Source organism: Orbicella franksi, chromosome 14, assembly GCF_964199315.1.
Source record: "Orbicella franksi chromosome 14, jaOrbFran1.1, whole genome shotgun sequence".
Lineage (NCBI taxonomy): Eukaryota > Metazoa > Cnidaria > Anthozoa > Scleractinia > Merulinidae > Orbicella > Orbicella franksi.
This window is the reverse complement of record NC_138158.1, coordinates 20,610,652-20,630,119: the sequence shown is the minus strand read 5'-3', so window position 1 is coordinate 20,630,119 and position 19,468 is coordinate 20,610,652. Positions and strand designations below refer to the sequence as shown.

At 39.8% G+C, this 19,468-nt stretch overlaps 2 protein-coding genes across 3 annotated transcripts; one reads left to right on the top strand and one right to left on the bottom strand.

The window, feature by feature from the left end:
- Nucleotides 1-95: 95 nt before the first annotated feature.
- On the top strand, nt 96-14,681 carry LOC145467510 (coiled-coil domain-containing protein 24-like). Of its 2 annotated transcripts, none has more exons than XM_081451055.1 (10): nt 96-1,196; nt 2,112-2,172; nt 2,941-3,061; nt 5,002-5,066; nt 7,600-7,699; nt 9,028-9,114; nt 10,020-10,074; nt 10,896-10,968; nt 11,722-11,785; nt 12,521-14,681. In XM_081451055.1, the coding sequence occupies exons 1-10, from the start codon at nt 1,035-1,037 to the stop codon at nt 12,867-12,869; spliced, it is 1,137 nt and encodes a 378-aa protein (XP_081307181.1). In that variant the 5' UTR covers nt 96-1,034; the 3' UTR covers nt 12,870-14,681. The 2 variants fall into 2 exon arrangements, with proteins under 2 accessions (XP_081307181.1, XP_081307180.1); XM_081451054.1 differs by having other exon boundaries at nt 7,597-7,699.
- A 1,182-nt stretch (nt 14,682-15,863) lies between these two features.
- On the bottom strand, nt 15,864-19,183 carry LOC145467511 (uncharacterized). Its single transcript, XM_081451056.1, has 2 exons — nt 17,840-19,183; nt 15,864-17,096 (listed from the first exon to the last, which is right to left on the bottom strand). The coding sequence occupies exons 1-2, from the start codon at nt 18,912-18,914 to the stop codon at nt 16,237-16,239; spliced, it is 1,935 nt and encodes a 644-aa protein (XP_081307182.1). The 5' UTR covers nt 18,915-19,183; the 3' UTR covers nt 15,864-16,236.
- Nucleotides 19,184-19,468: the final 285 nt, after the last annotated feature.

The following is a 19,468-nucleotide window of genomic DNA, read 5'->3' as shown; positions in this document are numbered from 1 at the left end:
CACGGCAGCATTTTCGTTTGCGGTCCTTTGCATCATTGCATATAGAGTTTTTTTTTCTCTCTTTTTTTGGCCCGGGGTGGGGGGGGGGGCGGAGGTGGAGTGGGGCGAAGGTCTTTTTAGATCCGATGTGCTACTCATTTATAACATGGTTTGGCCAAGTATTTTCTGCGGGACAGTTTTTGTCTGTCCGCAATCTCCTTATCGCGACAACAATATGATATTCTGGATGTCGCCTATATTGTTTAGGTTCACGCGTTTTGCATGTGACATTGAACAATGTGCAAGTATTTGGATTTGAGTTTCATCAGGAGCCATAATCGGGGATCCCCGATTATGGCTCCTGGTTTCATCTGAGCTCATTACCATGTGCATTTGGTGGACGATCGGTCCACCAGCCGGTCGTTCTATTTTGAGCTGTTACACCGTCCTGACGAGACCCAACCAGGTCGAAACGGCTGTCCACGGTTGCAATTCTTGGCTTTCAGTTTGGACTCTATCATGTCGTTGTCCCGTTAAGCTTTGGCTGACCAGATCTATTACAGATCCTACGTATACCGGCAGCATTTTCGTCGAAAATTCGACAGGGCAAGGCTAGGCTCGACCTCTAGCCGCTGTTCGGGAAACTGAGACCAGACACGATCGAGCCTGGCCGAGGTCTAGGTAGTCTCCTCCGCAGCCGTTTTTGGGGATGTCACGCAACGCTCCCCACAAAGAAACGGCTTTCTTCGGGGGGAGCGTTGCGTGACATCCCAAAAAACGGCTGCGGAGGAGACTAAGGTCTAGGGAGAAATTGCAGCCAAGCCTCTTCGGCTTGATACCTGGTTACCAAGTTTTTCTTGTCCAAGCAACAAACATGGCGTCCTTGACTTCACGGAAACGATGTTTTGGAAATCGTAGAGAAGCCACAAGAAGCCCACAATAAAAATATTATTTCTTTGAAATGAAGGTAAAATGTCAAAATTACACGGCCTCGAGTAGTCTTGTGAAGTTGCTATTTTAAGAGGCGCTTGAATGAAGATTGCTTATCAAGCTTGATGTCGGAAAGATCTTCAATGGAATGGCAACTTGAGGCGTTTGAAAGCAGGACTTCATTATGGAGACTAATTGAAGAGTTTGTACGTGAAAGTGAAAGACTAGAGATAAAAGAAGCTCTGGGAGAAGATTTAGTGGACGAGACCTTAGATTTGCAAAATGAGGTCAGTGGTTATTTTCGAAGTTGTACAATGTCTGACAAATTACATGCATGGATCGTCTAATATATACCGTGCGTGGATGGCAAAAATCAGGAAAGAAAATCGTTTAATCTTATTTTTATAGTAATCTTGACCACACATAGTCAACTGCAAGTTTTGTACATTTATGTATCAGATTATTTAAGCTAAAGAGGGAAACACAAAGATGTCTCGATCTATATTAAATATGTTTTGGTGAATTGAAAACTGAACTAAATGTAGAGCTGGAAATTCGGGATAGTGTTGGGACAGGTACAAAACACTGGTAACAGGTCACAGGTCACTTTGGTCAGGCTGAATAACATTCAGGTTTGCCTTTTTATGGTTAGCTCCAGTGGGTGAAGCTTATATTTCTGTTGACCTGTGACCTGCAAAATGCACTCTGTGTCTTTCACTTTGTACCTGCCGGTACATATAGTTCTGTTTTACTTTGATTTATTACAGACCCTTTTGTGTCTTTTATTTGCTTGTTCTCAGGTGGCTTATTAATCAGCAGTGGAACAATTTCAACATATATCGGGGCTTGAAAAAAACTTGAACTCCAGCTTGCCTTCGAGACAACTAGTGGCTCTCAAATTTTGCTTGTCCTGTGCATTAGTCTTAGTTTGCTCTTTGATTGATTTAGTTGGTAGATGACTAGCCTGATCCCTTGCAAATCAGGCAAGTGAGATTGAAAAGTTACTTGCACAGAAGGAAAATCTATTTGTCCCAGATGACTGGACAGCACTATTTTCAAGCCTTGATACACGGAAACTACAGAAGATTTTATCAGTACTCTTCAAGGACACGGCTATTTTAAACATTAGCAACTATTTTGTTGTTTCTACATATAAATAAATTGTTATTGAGACGCTAACCTTTGATGGCATTGTTATTTAGGCATCAACCCTGCTTGAAATCTGGCAAGACTATAGAGATGAAACAGACAGAGAAGAAAGAGGTGATGTTGGTCTTGTTTGAACAAAATATATAGTGAAAGCAATATCATTCATGGGCTATAGTTTTGACAGTTTTCTAAATGGATATGAAAGGAAGGAGAGAAAATGGAAAAGTAATTTCATTTGACACTGCCCCCCACCCCCCTTTCCAGTTTTGGTTTTAAGATAAGAATTTTAGTTCTCAGTGGCGAAATCAATATTTTACAAATGAGCGCAGCAGGTGAGAAAAATATTTCTTTTAAAACAACAAAATGAAATTCATATCTTCTAGTCATTTTAATTATTTATTTATTCATTTACTTATTTTGCACATCTTAAAACACAATTTTATCTCGTTTACATATAGATATAAATTTTTAGATATCTTTTAACCTTTTTACAACTGTAAATTTAGTTAGCATCGGGCAGGCGAAGAGCCACCCTGTGGATATACTGCCCGAAATGCCATTATTATTATTATTATTATCATTATTATTATTATTATTATTATTATTATTATTTTATTGTTATTATATGGACAACTGACTGTTTGCACAAACAACTGTGATGAGCAAGAAAGTGACTTCACCAATACCCGTCCAAGTGGGGATATAGAAAATGTGCCACTTGGGTCCTGGATGTAGCTTTGTATGAATTTTATCAGTGGTGATGTAGTTTCAAGTAAAACACTCACATTGATATACATGTGCATAATAAAACGTATTGACTGCTGGTTAGGTAGCTATATAGTTTTGTTGGTAACTAACCAATCTGTGTTTTTATTTCTGCAGAGCAAGCTCTGCAAAGACATTTAAACAGACTTCCAGAACCTCCAATGATACGAGAAAACCTCAAGAAGGAAATAAAAATGTTTGTGGAAATGCTGCACCAAAGAGCACGAGAGGAGGGCAGGTACGCTGTTGTAATTGTAATTTATTTGGTTACGATAACAGCAGAAATTCTCTGGCACTCATTTGCTAATTTTCATTGTCAATAAGTGGACAGGCACATGAATTTGTAATTTATGCGATGCAGCAACGATCAAGAGCAGACAATTTGTCAATTTGTTATCGGAAAAAACAAGTTGACGTCAGTTTTTCATGCATCTGTCCTGTTACTGACAGTGAATTTCGTCACAACATTGTCAAAGTAGACAATGTTATGAAGAAATTCATGATCAGTAACAGGACAGACGCACGAAAAACTGACATCAATTTGTTAAATTGATTGCACAGGGCTGTTGTTAAGTTTTGAGTCAACTGTATCCTTGATCTTCACACCCGTAACAAACTTGTTACATGTACCTTTTGAGGGAATTGTATCAAATATAGTCCAGTTCACTCATAACATCACGGGCCCATCAAACATACTCAGCCGTAGCAGGTGTTATGGGCTATGGCCCTTATTGACAGCACTGTTACTGCCTGGGTGCGACTTACAGAATCAGGCCACTTGGAAGAAAACTGACCAATGAAAACTTGAAATGAGAACAGTGGTGAACTTGTTCATGTAATATCAAATATGAAAGACTGTGTTTTTGACACATTTCCAAACACCAACTGAAGAAGAGACCTGAAAATATGACTCTTAGCAGAGTATTTTTGATGATCTTGATTCTTTGGAAATGTGGTAAAACACAATCTTAAGTACGCGAAATATAATTATCTTCTCAATTGAAAGTTCAAACTAAAACTGTATATTAAGGAGAAAAGAGAGAAAGAAATCGTAAAGAATCTACACTAACTGAGATCAGTTATCCAAACTCTATCATGGTTATGTTTTCCTTTGTTTAAACTTGACAAATTATACTTAGTTTGAGACAAACAGATGACTGATGTTATTAATAAAGCATCCACTGACAACAGTTCTAAAACAAAATGTTAAAGCAAATCGCAGATACAATTGACTCTTCTATGCAGGCAGTCTCACTCCTTAACCCATCCTTGGCAACAGCTAATTAAGAAATAGAAAACATGTGCCGTATTTCTATCGAGTTATAGAAACACGAGTTGAAGTTTGGAAGAACGAGAAATGTTGTGGGAACATGAGCCACAATCGAGTGCTTCCACAGCTTTTTCAAGTTCTTCCAAACTTTCACGAGTGTTTCTATAACTCGATAGAAACACGGAGAACATGTTTTCTATTTCTTTTAGAATACACTGCAATGAAAAAAAGGAAAACAACTTGTTAACTTTGATCATCAAAATGTCAATTCTCTTTGCTCGCGACATCACCACATCGACAGCTTGTGGTAGTTCTGTGTTTCCATAGAGTTATGCAGTAGAAACACAAATTTTAACCAATCAGCACGCATATTTTCTTAGTACTGTTTTCTAATCATGATTATGAATTAATTTTACTGGAGCAATTTAGCTAGAAACCAAAGCCTTGAGAACCAAGTGCAGTTTAAAATTTAGGTTTGTTTTTTCAACATCACTGGTTTGTTTACAAAAGATTGCTATTCTCCATTTCCAGTCAGTGCTTTAATTGGTTAACTTCATTACAAGAGACCTAGTGCAAGTAGACATATAGACTATTAGTAGTCCCTCCTTCGCTTAGTTCATATTGCATGATGCAAAAGAACACTGCGAGGAAAAAATGGCCACGTGAAATTCTTGCGGTTTTCTTGCACGTCACGCACTATGGCCTACGCAAAAGAGGGACGACTCCTACAGTAGTCTAGTAGACATACTGTAACACAACGTAGACAGTTGAGAGGGCCCATAAAATCAATTAATCCTGGAATGATGTATTAGCACAAAATATGTTGGGTGCTTCCCAAAAATTTGTGGTTATTTTTAAAAAGAACATGTCAGTTGACTGCAATCTTTTCTTTTGTTGTTTTTATTAAGGAATTCACCCTCCATTCTGAGTAAAGAGGAATCCAGTATAGTGGAGTATGTCTTTGACAACATAGGTAAGACAAAAATTATTGAAAAGAAACAATTTAAGCTGGAAAAATATTGCCATTGCAATTCTCCAGTCTGGGCTGAACATACTGTCAGTAATGTCACTCAGGTTAGCCTGAATAGCACTCCAGTTACCTTGTTTATGGTCAGCTCCCAGTGATGGAAATGGTAACACAACACACTTCTGTCTGTCTGAAGCCTGCTTTCTACCCGTGGTCTGTACTTTGCAGACTGCAATCTGAAGTCCAGTCTTTGTTTTACATTGACCCCTTTTAAAACCGGTAGAAGTATAAACTGCTCAAAGTTTCCCTTGTGAAATGTTAACCATGGGAATAGTTAAATCTCATTGGCTCTTTCAAGGTGTTATTAAACAGTCAGAGTAACGCATTATGAGTGACGGAGTAACGAGAAAATGAGTAACGGGTAAAAATTTTAGAGGGGCGATTTTTTATTACTGATATATAAATAGTAACTACTTAACCAGCTCATGAAGCAAGCCGGAAGAGTTATGGCTTCTCCAAGATGCTATTTAACTAAGCCGACAATCAGGCTCAGATATTATGTCAAATTTTCTCGTATTTTTTTGATTGGTTTTTTTTTTCTTACTTTTGATTGGTTCTTATGATTTATTGGAGGACAGATGTATAGATGACATCATTAACATTTTTTAGTCTTAACATATTTTGTTTCTGTATTATACAACAGTGTAATTACCACTTGTCTCTTCAGTATTTGACCACAGAAGACATCAAAATGTGGTAAGAACATCAGTGTTTCTCTCGGCTATCGCCTCATGTGCCACATTTTGTTGTTAGCACATTTTGACGCCATCTGTGATCAATTACGACAACATGGAATGCATTTGGTTCCGTTAGAATCTGATTTAACTTGAAGGAAATAACTAGCTTGATTTTGTACTGTATCGAAGACTGGGGGAAGGGGGTTTACTCCAAGAAAAATCAGCTGGGAGTGTGTGCCCCTCTTCCCAAAACCCTTTCCCTATTAATGACCAAAATAGGTGACTTTTCCTACCCTATTTATGACCTGACCAAAAATTTGATGCCCTACTTAAGACCTGACCCTTAAATCAATACCCTGTTTCAGACCTGTCTTATAATTAGTTCCCCAATTCAGACCGATGTTGAAAGCAATGTGAAGGGTTTTTGTTGATGGTCTCATCAATAATGATGAAAAAGCAGCTTGTTCTAAAAGCATACCAAATTCAAGACGTGAGTACAAAAGCCATACCCCATTTGAGACCAAAATGGCCAAAATTGATACCCTGTTTATGACCAAAACAGCTAAAACTCCTACCCTTTGGGACCACACAGACCTATAAAGCCCATAAGAGGGAGTACCCTAATCGGGATTTAGTTTGATAAGAGAGCTTATTATGTAAAAGTTAGTGGTATACTGAGTGGTATTAACAAATTGATAAAAACGATGATATCCTCACATGTGTCCCATTAACTACACTTAAATTTGTTGATGTGTGATTGAAACATCTTCTTTTCTTCTTTGGACGACTTTGGCAATCTTCGGTCATCTTTGGTAATCTTTGGAAAATGTTCGGAAATGTTCGTCTGGCCTTCAGCCAAATTTTCGAAAATCTTTGGAAATCTTCGGAAAATGGCACACGAAGACAAAATTAATTTCATATCTCCCCGTGGCCATGTAATATCCTCTATCTAAATCATGATTACAAGACTGATGGGTTCACATCAAACCTTGGTTACCTGCATACTCTCTTTATTTCTTGTAATTATTAGTTAAACTAAATGCCATGGTGTCAAGGTTATGCCCATATTTCAGGCTTTAAAAAAGAAATGTGAAATTGAAGAATTGAATTTAACTCAGAAAAGCACACAGTGATGGAATGACCATAAGAAACTCGAAGGTTTATGTCTACTCTGAAAATGGAATTAAAGATTCGACCACTGTGACCGTGAGGTGATAGATTCCTTTACAGTGTCATGTACGTGGAATGATATAGACGGTCATTGCATGAATCAAAAACATAGCAAAGCGAAATGCCTTTTTGCGCAATCAATAGAAATCAGTTCTCCAAAGTAGCAGCAAGCAAAACATCAACCCAGGAACTTAATTTGCTGACAGAAAAATGTTGACCGAGCGATAAATAGATTATACCTTATTCGGATCATTTCCCAATTAAACTTCACTAGCACAGGTTTGCTAACATTAAGCATCTACAAACGGTTACGTGTAGCAACCTAACATAATATCTCAAACTAACTCTTTAATTTGGCTCCAGTAAAACACCCGAAAAAACGCACAAAACAAATTAAGATAAAACCCAACTTACCACAAAGGCTAAATTTGTTGTTTACCTACACATTTCACTGCCTCTTTATAACAAGTTCCTCATATTATTACAACTCAAGAAGCTCAAAAGCCAGCTTGCAAATTTTGACCAATATCTTCCACTTCCGCCGGAAATAGACGACGGCAAAATCAAGAACTACACTCGCTCCAGGCCGCGTGGTTAATAAATTAATTTCCATGCTCTTTTAACGACAGCAGCAAGACCCTCCAGCTCATCAAGTCGACCATCCACTGCACATTCCTCCAGAGATGGAAGGCAAACTCCCATGCGGGCTACACCCAGTAGTGATGGCAGCAGGTAAGGGGATGAGCTATTCAGCTCAGTAGCTACAGTTCCTCATTAGATCCTGCAACAAGACTGATAGACTGTATAGAACAATAAGCTTGTGGTGTCATCATATCTACAAAACCTATCAGTGCCTACTGACATGTATGATGTAGCTACCTGTGTCTGCAATTCCCACACTGTCCTTCCTACATACATACCTGCCTTCATGTACTAAGTGCATACCTACCTACTGAACGACTGAAACTACTGACGTACCTACGTACCCTTCCTACCTACCTTCTTACCTGCCTAACAACCTACCGACCTACATGTACTTTCTCAGTGCCTAACTACCTACTGAATAACAAAAGTGACCGACCTACCTACCCGTCCACATGTACCTACACATCTCCCTCCTACCTACCTTCCTACTCAATGGCACCCCCATTCAGCTACCTGACTACCTACCTACCTTCCAACATGTACCTACTTACCCCCTACCTACTTTTCTACCTACCTACCTACCAACCTTTTCTCCCTACCTTCCTACCTTCCCATCGACTGACCAGTACCTACCTACCCATTCACCTTCTTACTAACCAACTAATCTACCTACCTTCCCACATGTACCTACCTACCTTTTACCTACCTTCTTCCCTACCTACTTACCAACCTTTACTACCTACTTATGTAGCTACCTAACCCTACCTATCTTCCCGACCAGTGCCTATGCAACCATTCACTTCCTACTTAATGGACTGACCACCTACCTTCCCACATGTACTTTTTTACCTACTTTCCAAGCTCTCCTAGCTACCCACTTTCTTACCTTCCTACTGACTGACCAGTACCTACCCACCCATTTAACTTCTTACCTGGCAGACTGACCTATTTACCTTCTCAGGTGTACCTACTTACCTACTTACCAACCTCTCCTACCTACCTTACTACCTTCCTACTAACTGGCCGGTATTATCCACCCATTCACCTACCTACCTACTGCCTATCTACCTACCAACCGACTGGTACTTACCCACCCATTCAGCTACCTACCTACCTTCCTACTACTTATCTACCAACCGACTGACTGGTACTTACCTACCCATTCACCTACCTAGCTACCTTTCTTCTACTTATCTACCAACCAACTGACTGGTACTTACCCACCCATTCACCTACCTATCTTCCTACCTGCCTACCAAACAGTACTTACCCACCCATTCACCTACCTTCCTACCTAACTATCTAACCAATCCACTCACTCACCGAATTCTTCCTATATCCTCTAGTCTGTTTGCCTGCCTGCCTGCCCACATGTGTTCGTTTATCATGACTAATGAACTTAACCTCTGTTTAAGGTGTACATCTTCTCTCAGCGATCATCTGGATTCCATGAATGACAAACTGAATGCACTTGAAATTGATAGAATTACTGATCATCTAAGGTATTGTGCCTCTACACAATGGAGCTACATTTTTCCAATTTATTTTATTTCAACTGAATGAAACTTCAATCAAGCCGTCAAGCAACCAGATGGCCTTGGAAATTTGAAATCTAATTGTTCAAATTCATATATAACTTGTGCCTGTTTCAAATTTTTGACAATTTTTTTTTTTGAAAAGTGCAGATAAAAATAGTCATAAGTGGTTTGGCATTGAAATGCTTTTTTTGCTGCTGGCTTTACTTGTCTTAGAGGAGTCTTGTGTCATCTTATTCCTCATCGTGCCCCGCAGGACACCTAAGTGGAAAGGCCAATAGTAAATTCAAGACTTTGTGAGTTGGTGGGACTAAAATCTTTGCAAAAGAAATAGAAGTTCCAAAATGGTGTTGCCAAAAAAATTTGAGATCACAAGACCTGTGAACTTTGGCTTATATCTGGGGAGATGTAGATTTTTCAGTGAACTATTCAACACCCTCTGTAAGGCTAGCTAATGGTAAAGTAACTGATAAGCCATCAGCTCACAGAGGGGAGGGGGAAATCCCAAGTGAAAAGGTGCGGGATGCTCATTGTCTGCCTTAGGGGTGTAAATCATAGATTTTGGCCTAACTTAGGTTGTTCAGGATGAAACACTGCTATTTTGAGCGAGCAAGGTATCTTTTAGGGTTGCTCTTGAAGAAATAATTAAAAACTCTGTCATGTCCATTTTAAAGTGGTATCTTTTAGGGGCCAAATATAGCTTGTGCCATGCCAAGATAGGTCTCCCTTAGAGGTTTTAAAATTCAAATTTTTTGACAAGCATTCTTGACCTTCTCACATGGGAATCCCCCCCCCCCCCCTACCCCAGCTATTGGCTACCTCTGAGCAGGTCTGGAACAGACTTGGTCTTACCTTTCTTTTTCCCATATTAGGCAATTATTACTTGATGAAAAAGAAGGACTTCTGGGAGACATTGCCTTTTTGCAGGTACAGTAGCGGTTGTAAAGTATTGCACAAAGGTGTATTCAATTGGAAAAAGTGTGCCTGTGCACCCTTGACACTTTGTTTATCCAGGTAGATACTTCATAAATAACTTTTGTCATTGGTTATCTAGTCTAACCTTAAATGGAGCATTTTGATTTTTTTCCCCAGGAACAGTCGAACCTCTCCCAACAGACACTTCCATAATAAGGACACCTCTATATTAAGGACAGCTAACTTCGTCCCAGAGATACCAACGTTCATATAATCTCTTCCTCTTTTATATGGCCATCTCTATGATATGGACACTCAGATCTGCCCCATTGGTGTCCGTGTTAGAGAGGTGTGACTGTATTCCAAATTCACCGTCATTGACTTCTTAGATGTACACTCATAATTGAAGAAGCTAGTGGTAGAAGGGAATAAGTAACGATTTTGGAAGTGTTTTTTTGTTTGGTCCAGATTAGCTTAATTTTTGCATGTGGCCTAAATAAATTGTTTTTTGTACCATAATTTCTTGTTGAAGAAATATTCTTGCAAGTCTGTGGACCAAACCGAAGTGTCAAAATCTGCAAATTGCAAAAAAAAAAAAAGAAAGAAAGAAACTCGACCAGTATTTTGCCAAGTACGGTTCAAAAAAGCCAGCTAAAGAAGTTGAGGCTGAGTTGCCTTTTTTCTCAGTTTTGCAATTAAGAGGAGTAGTTGTTTTCAGGTTGTTGGTTCACCGCTAAAGCCTGTGTTTCAGGAAGGAAAGTCCGGTAGCTGTTCACAGTCTTTGTTGCTAGTGACTTACTACTATCTTAGTTGTCTGGTGTTCATTTTTTTAGGATTGTTTGATGGAAGAATCAGATTACAGGGACCAAATAACATCCCCTTTAGAATCAGAACCATCACTAAAAGGTAATAACTAGATCCTCAACTGACAGGTAAATAAAGTATTATCTTCTTCCTCTTCTTCTGTGGCATTCGAGCTTTACATTTTGAACCAGACTTTTCAAACTCATTGATATTCCATCAAGTTTATACAAAGAAAATCATGACTGTGACGGTGTTTGGATATCTGATCTTAATTAGCATAGATTTTCACGATTTTATATCTCCGTTTTCTCCTTAGTTTCACTTTTAATTGAGACAAAATATCAAACACTCAAGACAGTGTTTGACCACATTTCCAAACACCTCGAAGTTCGTCAAACATACTCCGCTGCGCGTCGTATTTTCCGGTTTCTTCTCGTTGTTTAAAAATGTGGTGAAACACAGTCTTTCGTGTTTGATATCTCACGTAACTAAACGATGTACAGTGACGTCAGTGAGTAATTAATGGATAATCCATGAGTAATCAACTGATCACTCATTAATTATTGGCTATGATCAATGAGTAATCAATGACCAAAAAAATGGGGTCAATCGATTACTCATCGTTGTCATTTATTGTTCATTGATGCTATGGATTACTCGTCGATTACCTATTGATTACCCATTGATAATTGCAAAGTGGTCAAATTCTCAAATGATTCCAAAATTTTCAATCAATATCTGTGAACATTTTTGTTCCAACAAATTTGTTCCAAGAGGCGTACGCCTTACAAAGTTGTTCCAACACATCCTAAGAGGGTCTACATTTTCACTGTCTGTTTTATTTTGCTATGGTAGACTTGCGTGATCTGGGGACGAAGCTTGAAAAAGAACTTCTCCACAATGTTACGCCGTCAGCAAAGTAAGTCGATGAACAAGTGTTTTCTCCTCACAAGACCATAACACTGTTCAAAAAACAGGTGATGAGAATAAAGAAACTCATCAATTAGAGGATACTCCCATGATGTGCAGTTGAACCTCTCTAAGCTGACACTTAGTCACTCAGACTTTTTCAAAGTCCTTCGCGATTGTAAGTGGTCCTGTTGCGAAGGTCCTCTCCTCTACCTTACTCTCTTTACACCCCGGGTTTTGACACAAGCCAGGAAATTGTCAAGGAAAAGAATTGGTTTTAAAGTCATGCAGTTTTATTTCGAGTCAGGGAATATAACAAACACCTGATTAATTCAGACACCTTGCTACTTTGGATAGCGATTTTGGTCCTTAGCTTATACCCTCTTTGTAGCAGGGGACACCCTTAATAAAATGAGCCGCCACTCAGCTGTCTTCTACTTGAAATCCACAAATCTGATTGGTTTCTTCATCGTTCATCGTTTTCTTTTCGCTGATAGGCGTACTGAAACTGAGAATTTTTCTTACTTTTAGACTTAAAAATACCCGAAATTGTAGGGTTTGTGCTATAACCCTTTAGAATGTACTAAAACAATTATACTACTCTCCCTCGTTTTCTATGAGCGATAGTTAACTCGGCTACGCCTCGTTGGCTCACAGAAAACTTAGGCCCCGTTAAATAGCGTTTTTTAAGTGTACACTATTGTAATTTCTCATCAAGAGTTACTTTTTTGATGCTCTGTTACAGGCAACCAAGACGAAGACTTTCCGAGTCAAAAAAGCAAGCTTCTTTCGAAGAAAAACCTTCACTCCACAACAGACGAATATCCACAGGAACAGAGGCTCACCCTGTACCCAGACCTCCATCGACTTCGCACGAACGTCATCACCACGGCATGGTACCGAATCGTACACTCACAAGTAAAAGTATTGACGGCAGCAGTCTTCCCAGGGGGAAGTTTTCTCCATCCCCGCCTACATCTGCCAGTCAGAATAGGATTACACCTTCTCCACCCAGCTCGGCGAAAACCGGCCGGCCGAACTCGGCGACGAGGTTTCGGAAAATGGTCGTAGAATGTCGGAACAGCACAAGGTAGATCTTCGGATCGATACAACCGTGACGAAGAAATGAGTTTACACTGGATGAAAATACGACCACGAAGTTTTATCGGCGCTTCCTGTAAATTTACGTTCGTTGTTCGTCTTGGTACTCGAATGTTGATTGTTTGTGGTGTGTGAAGATTTTTGAAGCGTTCGAAAACTTTGAACTGAAAATGAGATTCATTTCACAGTGTGTACTAGAAAATACAATCGTGGACAAAAGTCCTTGGGACACTGGTGTAATGCAACGAATTATCTTTACAACGGAAGTTTAAAAACGCGTTGCTGTTTCCCCTCCCCACCCAATTCCATGATGAAAATTAGGAGAAATTGCAGTTACTAGTTTTAAACAGTGTATGTGGGGTGGGAGGAGAGGTTAGGCAGGTGAAGTTGTATTCGCGTCTGGCGTGTGCGCAAAGGACCAAAAGTGCAAATTTGTCCTAAGACTTTTGTCCATAATTGTAGCTATGCAACAACTTCGAGTGGTATGCCATGGCAGATCCCGAGAGTCACTTGTATTGTTTCGGTATAAAAGCGACAAGTGTAATATTCTATGATATAGCACGCGAAAGTGTAGCATGACTATTTTTATACCATACCATAGAAAAACAGTGACCAGCACAATCAATACAGTGCGTGATGGAAAGATTGTGTTATACCCTCGAATAGAAAACAACTTTACTGTATTCTGATTGGCTGTATTTTCTGTGGCATGGTATAAATCATGATAAAGGCACGAGTGCTTGAAGTAACCGTATGTTTCAAAGAGATTTTAACGTGTCCGCTTGAAATGGAAAATACTTTTATGTATTCCTGCCCTCTCAGGGGAGTGCGACATGCATTTTTGTCGCATTACACAGTATTCCGTGAAGTGTGTAATAATATTGTACGTAGGAAAAAAAACCTGTACATAACATGCTTTATTCACTGGGTATTTATTAAATTTTATTTTATTCACAATGCTGTGCGAAGCTGTGAAAGAGGGTCCGGATAGGCCGGGGATGTGCAAATGTCAGTTTTCAGTTAAGTAAGTGGCTGTTAATAATTAACTTAAAGTCTTAAATGGCCTAACCTCTCCTAATTGACCCCTTTTACAGAAAATATGCATATAGTTAAATACAAAACCCTTATTTTCTTAAAATTCTTTGTTTCCTACATATCATCAATTTACAAAACAAGCATCTCGATTTCTTCTAGTGAAAATTAACGGCCACATTTCATTGTACCTTTAAGGCTCTAAAGTGGTTTGGCTCTTATCAAGTGATCATCAACAAAAGTGTCAGTGGCGAGCTATCTGGAGCGCGTGCTTTTACCTATGGTGCCCCACAGGGAATTCTTCTGGCCCCCTCCTTTTCCTGATTTAATCCTCCTTTTCCTGATTTAATCTCCAGTTTAATCAGCAATAAACACTCAAGTAGCTAACCTTCGTGAATGGCTAAATCTAAATATACTGAGCCTAAATCGGGGTCTAAATATTGCAATATTTAGACCCCCGTCGTCAGTAAGTGGACAGAGCCATGAATTTGTAATTTATGCGATGTGGCAAAGAGCGAGAGCGGACAATTTGTTAAGTTGTTATCGTAAAAAGCAACTTGACTTGAGTTAGCCTGAATAGCACTCTGGTTACCTTGTTTACGGTCAGCTTCCAATGATGGACATGGTAACACAACACACTTAAAAAGTCTGCAGTCTGAAGCCTGCTTTTTACCCCTGGTCTACACTTTGCAGACTGCAATCTGCATTCCACAGTCTTTGTTTTACACTGACCCCTTTTAAAACCAGAAGAAGCAGTTTCCCTTGTGCAATGTTGACCATGGGAATAGTTAAATTCCATTGGCTCCATCAAGGTGTTACTAAACATGTAGTAACGTATAACAAGTAACGAGTAACACAGTAACGAGAAAACGAGTACCGGGAAAAAATTTCAGAGGGTTGGTTTTTTTATTATTGATATATCAATAGTAACTACTTGACCAATTCACGAAGTAAAGCCAACGAGTCGTGGCTTTTCTACGATGCTATTGAATTGACAATCAGGCTTACATAATATGGCGAATTTTTCTCCTATCCTTATTGGTTCTTACTTATGATTAATTGGAAGACAGACGTATGATGACATCATTAACATTTTTTGTTTCCTTATTATATAACAATGTAATAACCTTACGTCTGTTCAGTATTTTACCACAGAAGACATCAAAATGTGGTAAGAACATCAGTGATACTCTCGGCTATCGCCTTATGTGTCACATTTTTGTTCTTAGCGCATTTTGACGCCATCTGTAATCAATTACTGAACAGACACACGACAACATGGAATGCATTTAGTTCGCTTAGAATCTGATTTAACATGAAAGGCAAAACTAGCTTGATTTCATACTGTATTCAAGGCCCGGGGGGTATTCCCAGAAAAATCAGGCGGGGGTGTGCGGCCCATCTCCCAAAACCCTTACACTAGTTAAGACCAAACTCTGTGACTTTCCTTACTCTATTTATGACCTGACCAAAAATTTGATGCCTTATTTAAGACCTGACCCTAAATCAATACCCTGTTTCAGAGCTTTCTTATAATTAGTTTCCTAATTCAGACCGATGTTAAAGGCATTGTAAAGGGCTTTTGTCGATGGTCTCATCGATAATGATGCAAAAGCAGCCTCTTCTACAAGCACACCAAATTCAGGAGAAGAGTGCAAAAACCACACCCTATTTAAGACCAAAATGGCCAAAATCGATCCCCTTTTAATGACCAAAACGGCTCAAAATCATATCTTTTGGGACCACACAAACCTATAAAGTAATTTAAACTAAAATAATTTTTGATGACATTTTTTTTGTCCCTTTAACTATACTTAAATTTGTTGGTGTATGATCGAAACATCTTATCTTCTTTGGAGGTCTTCAGCAATCTTCGGTTATCTTCGGTAATCTTCGGAAACTGTTCGGAAACGTTCGTCTGGCCTTCGGACAAATTTTGGAAAATCTTCGGTAATCTTCGCAGAATCGCCACAAATGTCGTTATCTATCGTGAGTATTTTATATAATAAAAAGACAATTACATTGTCACTTGGAGATACGAAATTTATTTATTTTTCAACGCTCGAAGACAAAATTAATTTCATATCCCCGCGCGGCCATGTAACGTGCCCTATGTAAATCATGATTACAAGACTGATGGGTTCATATCAAACCTTGGCACACGTTTTTCATCAGAGTTACATGCATTGCATTTTTTCTTCCGTTACATGATCGAGAAACAAGAGATTATCAATGTGTAGCGATTGATTTAGCAATAATCTTGGGGTGATCGGTAGGCTGTTCAAAAACAGGCTTTAATCAATGGTGACCTTACTTCCTTCTGGCACTTCAAAAACGATCTGCAGTGTTCAGCATTTCCTTGGGGCCATAAAATTCACAATCTCTCCCCTCATTCGACCCGCAACTCCTAAACCTACCACCTGTAGGACCTTTTTGGTAAAAACAGACAGCCATCTTTTTCCAGGATACGAACACTGTCTTTTCCTCTCCGCAGCAAGGGTCGGGATAGTAACTTACTATCATCACGTTATCTGCTCCTGGCTTTGTGCATTGACCTAAGCGTTTCCCCCTTGGTGCCCTCACATAGGTACTTCCTATCTCATATTTCGTTCTCGCGGGGATTTCCCACGGCAAATTCGTCAACAACTCCTCAGGGGTAGTTATTCCAACCCAATGGCTTTTAATTTTGTTAATTTTCTGATACTGTATTACCAGAGAGTTCCTTTCCTGTCCATCGGAGCCCTTGATCACACACTCATAAGGCCAGTCGTTTACGTTGATGATCCTTTTGCTCAGCCAATCAGTAATGCCTGCCTCATCTTTGGTTATTTGCGTCAAAATTTCATCCTCCAGCTTCAACCGGAGTGCACGACCTGGTTCTGACAACGAAGCTTCCCTAAACACTTCCGCCATCTTCGCAAATTTGTAGAGTTTGGTCATCAAAGCATTGTTGGCTTCATCATCAAGGCCTCTTTTCGAGCCCTTTGTTGCGCCCAAAAGGCTGAGGTAAGTGAAGTGGGATTGCAGACCTGCATAACCATAGTAAATTAACTCTTGTGCAAACTTCTGTACGAGATGTTTTTTGCTACGACAATAAGCCATCATGTACGGTGTGAGAAGAGAGGTTGCTTCTACCAGTTCACCAAGCTCTACGCCGTATAGATCCAAGAGACGGTTATCTACAAAATCTAAAAAGCAAACAAAAATGAGTCTGCATACAAGTCAAGTGGCCCATCAGGCCGAAGCTCATCTCGGTTTCTGCGGCAGCATGAAGCGACTAGGAATATTTCTACTCCCCCCTGGATAGGGATGCTAGTCCATTGCAGGGTTACCCCCAGCATTAAATTCGCCGGTACCCATTTATACACCCGGGTGGAGAGAGAGGCACTGTGAGAGTAAAGTGTCTTGCTCAAGAACACAACACAATGTCCACGGCCAGGGCTCGAACCAGGACCGCTCGATCCGAAGATGAGCGTATTAACCATGAGGCTGCCGCCGCACCTCCACAAGAATAAAACATTGCTTGTTATTTCAACAAAACTTGTGACTAGCCCAATTACAACAATTATTTTTACGTAATACCTTTTTTATGGTTCGTGCCGGCATGACATAGGTTGAAATAAAAGAGCCTTCGTTGCAACAAAAGGCACCTAGCTGGCTACGGCTTAGACGAGCTACGTCACAGTTACGTTTGTGCATCTTGAAGGCTGTAGCCTAAATTTTTCAAGTTCGTCGTTTGTATTCCATATTACTCTTCTCCATCCTTAACCATCCTTGTTCCTTTATTACTTTTATCGCCTTGGGGTTTTTCTATTTAAATAAGCTATTATTTTCAAGTTTCCTTCAATTTAAAAGTATTTTTTTGTGGCCAAAATAGCTCAAAATGCCGAGACTAAGTTCATTTAAGCGATGTTCTTAGTTAAGGACCCACCGTATTGATATTGTCTCATGAACTGCTCTACCTCTGGCGTTTGCGACAATTCTCTTGCTCCACAAACCGGTTTAGCCGAAATGGCATCTACCAAGGCACCATAATTTCTGATGGTATACCGTATCGCGCTAAGTTGATTTGCCATCGCTAACACTCCTCCTTTAGCCTCAATGAGACGGCCCAAGTCAGCTATGTCGGCTTGTATGTCAGTGAGTCGGTTGTTTATCTGTTTGAACTCGTCGTCCAAATATTTTGCTAGCTCATCAAATGGGTTTGGAGTCAGGAACGTTGTCGCGATGGTAGTGATTCCACTGAACACGCTAAACACGGGAGTTATAAAGCTGATGAACGATGTAGCTGTTTCAAAAGCCGCTGCAAATGTGCCCAGTTTTTGCAGAGGGTTAGCCTTCCTGGCCTCTCTGTATTTTTGCCTTGCTGCAGTGATGCTACCAGCGCCCTCAACTAACCCAGCAGCAATGGTAGATGAAGCCTGTAGCATATCGCCTATGATGCCGTATGTGGGAGGCTCGTTTTCCGGTGTTGTTTGTGACCCAGGTTTAATCTGGACGATTTGTTTCTTAAGGAGCAGGTCTTTTAGCTGCTCGGGACAAACAAAAAGTCTTGAAACATCAATTGAGACTCCTAACTGTTTGCAGGGTCGCTCTAAATCTTCGGGGGCCGAGGATGGACAAGTGTTCATGAAATCTGTTGGCTGATCTACCACAATTATCGTGTCAACGACAAGAGCATTGACACAAATTTGATTGGCTGTTGAAGTAACAGTCACAGATTTGATGGTTTTCTGCTCAGATTGGAACTGATATTCACTTCCTTGTAGTAAACTTGCCCCGGGTATTTTCTCCGCGTAGTGTGACTTACTTCCATCTCCATTGATCGTGACCTTCCTACTTTCGTCCTTTTGAGAAACGATGTCGATGGTGATTTGTTTTCCTCCTTGTAAAGGATCACACAAATCAAGAGTTAAAGCTGACTGACGAGTAGACAAGGTTGAGGGAAAAAACCCACTCACCAAGACTAACATCAAAACAGACACGAGAAGATTGCCGTCGGCCATTCTTCCCTCGGCTTTCAGAACGATCTACTTGTGGTTTAAACTGCTTCAAACTAAATTGGAAGCTGTTCTTTTGAAATCTGATGCAAGCGTTGTAGCTACGTTCTTAATTAATGACTTGTTCAAGCTTTTCGTAAAATAGACCAATTAAAATCGGCGCTGCCGTGACCTGAAATGGTTTCATTGACCGCCCTTCGTAGCATTACCTAACATGGTGTTCACTTCTGTCAATGGCTTCGATGCACTTTCACGGACTAATAGCTCAATAAAAACGGACGTTTTATCGATAGAGTAAATGCTTCGCGTTTCTTAAAATGTGTTGCGGCCATGTCCAAGTGCGAGTCGTTGTAGCCAAGCTTTCTGGGCTGTTTCCGGATTGAATAAAGATATGAAAAGGAATTTAAATGCTTTCGAAAAATAGTTAAACAACAGAAGAAAACAATGATTCTGGTATGACTTAAAGAACTCTCCTCTTAGTGCATTATTGATAAAGAAACTTAATTAAGCGTCGACGTCTTTGAGCCGCGAACGGCAGCCTGAATTAAAAAAAAAAATGT

Coding starts and splice junctions, on each gene's coding strand:
- LOC145467510 (XM_081451054.1), top strand. CDS start 1,035: ATGTCGGAAAGATCTTCAATGGAATGGCAACTTGAGGCGTTTGAAAGC. Junction 2,173..2,940: donor AACAGACAGAGAAGAAAGAG/GTGATGTTGGTC, acceptor TTATTTCTGCAG/AGCAAGCTCTGCAAAGACAT. Junction 5,067..7,596: donor GTATGTCTTTGACAACATAG/GTAAGACAAAAA, acceptor TTTTAACGACAG/CAGCAAGACCCTCCAGCTCA.
- LOC145467511 (XM_081451056.1), bottom strand. CDS start 18,914: ATGGCCGACGGCAATCTTCTCGTGTCTGTTTTGATGTTAGTCTTGGTG. Junction 17,097..17,839: donor CATGAGACAATATCAATACG/GTGGGTCCTTAA, acceptor TTTGCTTTTTAG/ATTTTGTAGATAACCGTCTC.